Source organism: Dasypus novemcinctus, chromosome 25 (assembly GCF_030445035.2).
Source record: "Dasypus novemcinctus isolate mDasNov1 chromosome 25, mDasNov1.1.hap2, whole genome shotgun sequence".
Classification (NCBI taxonomy): Eukaryota; Metazoa; Chordata; class Mammalia; order Cingulata; family Dasypodidae; genus Dasypus; species Dasypus novemcinctus.
This window is the reverse complement of record NC_080697.1, coordinates 4876433-4884062: the sequence shown is the minus strand read 5'-3', so window position 1 is coordinate 4884062 and position 7630 is coordinate 4876433. Positions and strand designations below refer to the sequence as shown.

The window sequence follows — 7630 nt, the reverse complement described above, 5'->3', positions numbered from 1 at the left end:
TTTGGGGACTCTTTTATATGTCTTTATCTGGCTCATTGAAATACTCTTGATATATCATTGATACACATTGATACACTCTTGATATTTTAAAAATAAATGCAACATGTGTAACTTCTTATCAGATTATTTGGTAATGAAGGAATACTTTGGGAATAACTGGGTTTCAGTTCTGCTTTGGTTGTCCAGCTCTCCTCCACAACTCCAGTTTTTTAGTCTGAATGTGTCTTTATTTTGCTCCATTTTTTTTTTTAACAGTAAAATGTATAGCGCATGCACTCTTTGAAGTAAAAGTATGACTTACTTTTTTTTTTTAATTTGAACTTAGCAATTCTCAACATCATGAGAGCACTCTTGAGGATACCTGAAACCAAAACTAAATCCCGGATGTCTATTAAAATGTGAGGATATGTTGGCCTAATTTCTACTTCTCTGATAAAATTCAGAGCCATTACGTTCACCCCTTCATCAAGGTCAAGTGCCATCCACCAAGGGAACGTCTGCTGTCTTGGTGTAGCACTCATCATTAGCTACATCCTGAAGAGTTTTCAGCCTGAAACTCTTAGATCATACGGCCACTGCATTAATTTATGAAGCTCAAATCTCTCCACAACGCACTACTATTGGAATTATTCTGACATGGGTTATTACTAACACTGACAACAGATAATAAATGATTATTTTTTGCAGGCATAGGAGAAGCCTTATGAACGTTTCAAGTTCCCTTTGTAACTGGTGCTTTATTGTTGTAAACCTGGAGAAGTAGCATCATCAGCACAATGCGTAAGGGGCCAGTACTGTAACAAATGCCTCTCTGGCTGCCAAGCTCTTATTCTGATTGCCAATCTAGTCTTGGCATGTATGAAACTACCAAGCTACTCGTCTGGGAGAGGGAGATTTTGAGGGAGACAGCTCTCAGACTGCGTACCATCAGAAGAGATAAAGCTTGATGCTAGATGTGGCAGAAACAGATTCATTTCTTCTGCCAAAGTCTCACCCACCCTCGAGGGTGGGTGGAAGCCAAAATGTGAAGAAGGAGTCCTGTTGGAACAAGTGCTTAAGATGGTTTCTTTAATACAGCAGGGAGCCAAGATACAGTAGCAGAACACATGGGAAAGAATGTGGAGTGAGTCGATACAACGGAGAATTTCAGTTTATAGTCTGTCACCCTCTTATTTGAAAGAGGAACAAATTACAGAAATAAATGACTTTCGGTTCTCCAGGCATGCAAAGGTAAGTTAGGTCTTACAAAAGTTTTGCCATTGTATGTGCTGAAACAAAAAGCATCTGCATTTAGACATTTTAAAAATAAGTCACTCAATAGGCTTAAGAAAAATACTTTAGTTCATATTTCATTGATCTGAAGTTTTGATTCAAGGTCAGGGAATGAGTCCAGGTTGAAAACCCAAAAGCAAAATAAAAATAAATCATTTACCATGAAAAAGGCATTTCCAGTCTCGACTAGTTTTTATTGCATTATTTCTGAAATGCCAAGGAGCTGGCTTTGACCATAATATTTGCTGTCCAACTAAATCACAGCTGTCAATATGCAATTGCTTCAAACAATTAGCTGCACACCATGATTGACAAATTCCCTGAAAGGGATGGAGACGCTGTAGATGTCTAGCACCTACTGCATCCAACAGCACTCACTCAGGCTGCTGCTGCGCTCAGTAAATCCTTGCTCAAGGAAGGGGTTTCACGCAGCCTTAGGTTTTTGGAAAAACACATTTTTGACCTAACCCTACAAGTCCTTTCCTGTTTTCAGGAATGAGTCGTGGCACCGGCTAAAGAGGAGGGAAAAAAGCCACCAACTCTAGATTTATTTTTCAGGAGACCAGGGAGAGGAAGAAAAGTAGAAATGCAAATGTAGAATGGTAATGACATACAGCATGGAGAAGAGAGAAGAAACGGAACCTGCTAGCAATTTCCACCAAAGCAGTAAACGGAGGAGCTAACAGAAGTTCAGTACAGGGTACACGCTGATGTAACAACTCCACCGTTCCTAGGGCTGCTGCGCAAAGCCAGAAAAGAACCTACAATACTCAGAAAGGTAATTCTTACAGCGCGTGAGAAAAAGAGTGAAAAGGCAATGTTAGCTAAAGTCTTAGCTAAATCCATTCTGAATGGCCCCCAGTATTTAAACTATCATGGAGTAAAGCCATGAAAATAAAAAATTTCAATTTGAAATTTTATTAGCATGTTGCTAAAATGGTCAATAAAACATCAACACGATCGGCTTTGTTGACAGAGTCGGAAAACTGCTCACTCCCCACCTTCTAAGATTCCTAGGTTAGGAAAAGCCGAACTAAATACACTGGCTATGGTGGCGTAAGAATGCTGGTTTCTGGAATGTTGCCATGTCTTCCCCTCCCTCTCCTCCGACCCCTTTAAAAATGTGACGACTTTTGAAATGCAGCCCAAGAGGGAGCCATCTAGAGTCAGGAGCGACCAGAGCCCCCTCCCACGCAGTCAAGTTCCCGACCCCACGCGAGCCCGCGGGGGCCGGGCAGGCTCCCGGCAAGGGCGGGCGCGGGTGCGCGCTTCCCGCGGGGAGGGCACCGGAGCGCACCGGCCTGGTTTGGCCCGGAGCTTGGAACACCAGGGCAGGGGACCTGGGGCTGGAGAGCTGGAGAGTCCCCGGTGGCCTCGGGAGAACCCAGAGTCCCCAAGTGCTCTCCTGTGGCATGATGCACTAGTGCAGAAGGGACAGGCTCGATTTCTTGGAAATCCTGCAATCTGGGGACACGTTCCCTCCAGGAGCCGAACTGCCCCCTCAAAAGGCCAATTCTCGCGGCCGGCCGGTCTGCGTGTGCGCTCTTGGGGACTGTGACGGGTCCCTTTTGAGTCAAGAGTGAGAATCACTGCCCAGAGACCCCCGGGGGCGGGGCATGGCCCTGTGCCCCTCACGACCTGAAGGGAGCGCGCTCGCCGGCCCTCGAGACACCATCCACGCCCTCCCGGCGGTCCCGGGGCCAGTTCCTGAGACGTCCCAACGCTCGCCGGAGGGGTGCGAGGGTGCGGCGGGGGCACTGGCCGCCGGTGTCGGGCGCGTGAGGGGGGCGGGGGTCGCGGGCCGTGAAGCCGGGGTGCGGGGACTGGCGGGGAGCGGGGCGCGCGGCCCCCGGGCGGCTACTCCTTGTCGCCGACCAGGTCGGCCAGCTCCTGCAGCACCCGCAGGCGGCCGCTGGCGTCGATGCGGCGCTTCTCGCGGATGAGCTCCTCCAGGCTGTGGAAGCGGGCCGTGTGCGCCTCGCCGTTGCCCAGGCGCACCTGGAGACAGTACTGCTGCTGCGGCGGCTGCGTGCCCGCGGGCACCTCCCCGGCCGCCTTGAACTCGCGCTTGCCGAAGCGGCACCAGGCGGCGAAGCTCTCCGAGTTGGTCCAGCAGATCTCCTCGCTCTTGAGGCCCAGATGGCCGCAGGCGCTCTGCACCACCAGCTCGGCCGGCAGCGGGCGGTAGCGGTACCAGCTAGTCACCACGCGGCCCGCGTTGGCCGCGCCCGCCTGGTACAGGCTGTCCTGGCGGATCTCGCCCCGGTGCAGGTGGATGACCTGCCCGCCGCCCACGTAGACGGCCCAGTGCGGGGCGGGCGCGGGCGGCTCGGGCTCGGGCTGCAGCCACAGCAGCTCCAGCAGGTCGCCCGGCTCGCAGAGCGCCGGCAGCGCGGTGACCGCGTAGACGCTCAGGTCCGCGCCCTGCGGGCCGCCGCTCACTTTGGAGAAGATGCATTCCTGGCCGCGGAAGGCGGAGAACTGAGTCTCGTTGAGCAGCAGCTGGTGGAGCAGGTGGTGGTGGCGGCCGGGGCTGCCGGGGCAGGGCGCGCAGCCCGGGGGCGCCTTCACGCCGAACCTGTCGGGCTGGCCGCGCTCGTCCAGGTCCTCCTCCTCATCCGAGAAGAAGTAGGCGACCCCGACCCGCAGCTCGTCCTTCTCGATCCCCGACGGGTCCCCTGTGGGCAGCTCGCTGTAGCTGAGGTGGGTGATGCGGTCCAGTTGGTTGCCCATCAATGACGCGGCGAGGCGGGCGCCAGGAGCGGGGATCTGCGGGGCACAGGGAGAGGCAGAGGCGCGGTCAGGGGCCGGCCGCCCTGCGGGGTCGCCGCCCGCCCGGGAGGTGCGGGGCGCCGGGGACCTGGCCGCCGGTCCACGCGCCCGCCACCTGCGCGGCTGAGTCCCCGGGCCTCCCCGGCGGGGACGCGGGAAGCCACCGGGCCCCGCGGCCGGCAGCGCTCGCCTCTACCCACCTTTCGCCCGCGTCCGGGAACCCGGGTCCAAGGTCCAACTCCCACCAGGGCCACGGCAGGAGGCGGGAGGGCGCGCGCGGGCCCAGCGCGGAGCGTGCGGGAGGCGGCCGCCCGGGCCAGGGAGGAGAGGGGCCGGGGATGGGAAAGGGGCCCCTCTGTCTGCCGAGTCCGGGGGACAGGGCGCGCGCCCCCGTCCCCGCCGCTCCAGCCCGGCTCCACACGAGGTCACTTCTGGCCCCGCAACGCCCCGCGCAATGACGAGCGGGCACATTCGCAGGCACTCACTTGACAGCGACACAATTTCGCACCCTCGGCGTCCAGTCACTGCCAGGCTGGGGCTCCGGTGTCACACGCACACACAATGACAAACCGTCGCGGCGACACTCGGACACACTCAGGTTCCCACATTCGCCGACGCCCACAATGCCGGCCCCACGCTCGCACGCTCGCCGAGGCACGTCCCCCGGCCCCGGGGCACACCTGCCCACACCTGCCGGTGCGCTGCCCCTCCCTCCCCCGCCTCGTCCCCAGCGGAGCCCGCGGGGCTGCGCTAAGGCGAGGCTGCTCGCGCTGAAACAACCTAACAAAGAGGCGGGGAGGATGGGGACGCCGGCGCGGGATGTGCGCGTGTGTGCGCGCTGGGGGGGGGGTCCACTTTCGGCCCGCCGACCCCTCTCCCTCCTACCCGGCACAGGGTCCAAGCAATCCGACGAAGACCACCCGTTTCCAAGGCGAAGCCAGACGCTTGTCCGCGTCCCCAAACTCCTTTAAAGTCTCCGGGTCCCCATGGGTGCTGCGGGGCGGCGCGTGGGGCTGCAGGTGCGCTCGGCCCGCGCCCAGCGCTGCGGTGCGGTGCCCAGCGCGGTGCCTGCGCTGCCCGTGCGCGCCGGCCGGGGCTCCTGCTCCACCTGCGCCGCCCGGCTCCGCTCTGCCCCGCCGCGCCGCCGCCGAGCCCCGCGGCCGCCGCGCCTGGGCCCGCCCCGGGGCGCTCATTGGCTGGCGCGGGCCCCGGCCCCGTCAGTCTCCGGCCGGAGGGGCGGGGCGGAGGAGGGGCGCGGGGCGGCCCCCCGCGAGCGCCCCGCCCCCTGCCCCACCCCCGCGCGTCCCCCGCCAGCCAGGTGCGGGCGGGGGGCGCGGGGGGCACGGCCACTCGGTCCTGCTGCGGCTCCCGCACGCGCCGCCCGTCGCCTCCCAGCGCGCGGTGGCCGAGCCCCGCGCCCGCCGCCACCGCCCACCCGCCACGGCGCGCCCGGGGAGGCCAGCCCCCCGCCCGGAAGCTGGGGCGCGGGGCCGGGGAGACGGCGCCCCCAGCCTGCGCCCCGCGCCTCCCCGGCGCTCGGCCTTCGCCCTGCGGGGACCGCCGCCGCGGGAGTCCGCCCTGCAACGCCGGCCCGGGCAGGCCTGGCCCCGGCCCCGGCGCCAGGGTGACGGGAGCCCGCGGGGAGGGCGACCCCGAGGCCCCTCTCGCCGGCGCTGGCCCGCTCCCCTGCCGTGTGGAGCGGCGCGCCCCGCCCGCCGCCCGCCTGGAAGCGCCGTTGCTAAGGAGTTTGGTGGTTGTGTGGGAGAAGGGGGTCCCCCAGGAGTAGCGGGGGCGTGTGCACGGGAAGCGGCTGAACAGATGTGCGCTTCCCCATCACACAGGCCCAGTCTCCCCGGGCTCCGCCGGTGGCTCTGCCTCCGGGTGTCCTTGAACCGGGCCCCAGCAGCTTCGGTGAAGTCCACTCTCGCTGCCCAGGGAGCAGGTGCCGCTCCCTCCCGTGCCGCTCGCAGCTCCTGGAGGCTTCCTTCCAAACCAGAGCTCGCTCCCCCGCTCCCCCTTCCTCACACAGCCAGCTGGGGTAGGCCTGCAGCCAGTGACACCAGTGCTACTAGAAATGGAGAGGCCAGTAGGCGCTGACCCCTTGCCCGTGGCCAAGAGCTGCGCTCAGAAGCCGAAGTGATGATTTACTCCTTAGGGCAAGGACTGTGGGGCTCTGGGGCCAGTCCTCAGCTGGACTCTACCTTTTGTTGACTGAACAAAATCTTGCTTCACAAGGTCGGAGAACTGGGATGCCAGAGAAGTTAGCCGGCGGGCCGAGGTTCTGAAGATAGCGACTCTGTTACGAAACCCTCATTTCCTCAGGGGACGGTGGTGCTCGCCTGTCTTCACACTGCTGAGTCCCCAGCTCACATTTGCTTTCTGAAGGTTTCCCATGACCCACAGCCTCTCAAAGGAGTGATTTGCTTAATAACTACTGCAGGAAAAAAGGCAACACGACAAAAAACCAAAAACGTTAAAAAATGGTTGGCCCTCTGTAGAAGCCTAATGCACAGAGAGTTTTTTGGAAATTTGGCCGTTGTCCACATGCAGCTTATTAGAAAACAAGTTGCCAGCCCTGGAACGGACCACAGTTTGCGAGGGCCTCATTTATCCTCGCTATAAATAATAACTCTTTTTGGCCCTCAGGTCAAGAGAACTGAACAGGTGGCTTTAGAGATCAGGGAGCAAATTCTTAGTCTTCTCCCAGGCCAGTCTTGAAAGTCTCGGAGGCATCTGACCGGTCTGTTCGCGTGCCTGAGAGGACCTGGCGTAAAATGGCTCAGCACAGGATTCTGAATAGCCTTATTTTCTATGTTATTTTTCCCTTTATAAGAGAAGTTGTGTATTTACAGAACAGTCATGCATAAAATACAAGGTCCTCATACACCACACCTCCTCCGACACCTTGCATTGGTGTGGAACATTTGTTACAACTGATGATAGCACTTTTTTTTAATCATTGTACTATGAACTAAAGTCCATGGCTCAATTTAGGGCTCGCTGTGTAGTGTAGTTCCACAGATTAAAAAACAACATGTTACCATATATACAATCTAGCAGTTCCCTTTTAATCATATTCAGATATACATTTCAGTGCTGTTAATTACATTCACAATGTTGCGCTGTGGTCACCGCCATCCGTTATTGTTTATTCCACAGCACATCCCAAGGATCAGGTCTCAAGCATGAGCGTTACAGCCTGCTTGTTGAGGACGATATGTCCTGTCCTGCTGTCGTATTCTCTTCTGCTCCTGATGACAGAGCAAGCAGGATGCTTCTCTTTGGCATGATTTCCCCACATACTCTATAGGATAATTAATATGAAATATCAGGGGTTGGAGATACAGTGTCTAAAGCTTCAAATAGTGATAGGCAACTTTATGAAGCTCCTCTCCTCTTGCACCAGAATAAAGTAAGCCTACTGCTTTCGTAATCACAAAGGAGAATAAATACCCTGGCGTATTTGAAATACAAGACAGGGAGCACATGGTTCATATACACAATAAGACAATGCATGAGGAAGTTTGGTATGTGATAAACACTGGATTTATAGATTGCCCCCTGGCGCCATCAGGAGCACCTGAAA

At 57.8% G+C, this 7630-nt stretch overlaps 1 protein-coding gene across 3 annotated transcripts; it reads right to left on the bottom strand.

Moving 5' to 3' along the window:
• Positions 1 to 1051: 1051 nt before the first annotated feature.
• On the bottom strand, positions 1052 to 5178 carry LRATD1 (LRAT domain containing 1). Of its 3 annotated transcripts, none has more exons than XM_058288104.2 (2): positions 4245 to 5178; positions 1052 to 4041 (listed from the first exon to the last, which is right to left on the bottom strand). In XM_058288104.2, the coding sequence occupies exon 2, from the start codon at positions 4003 to 4005 to the stop codon at positions 3130 to 3132; it is 876 nt and encodes a 291-aa protein (XP_058144087.1). In that variant the 5' UTR covers positions 4006 to 4041; positions 4245 to 5178; the 3' UTR covers positions 1052 to 3129. The 3 variants fall into 3 exon arrangements, with proteins under 3 accessions (XP_058144087.1, XP_058144086.1, XP_058144085.1); XM_058288103.2 differs by having other exon boundaries at positions 4530 to 5178; XM_058288102.2 differs by having other exon boundaries at positions 4930 to 5155.
• Positions 5179 to 7630: the final 2452 nt, after the last annotated feature.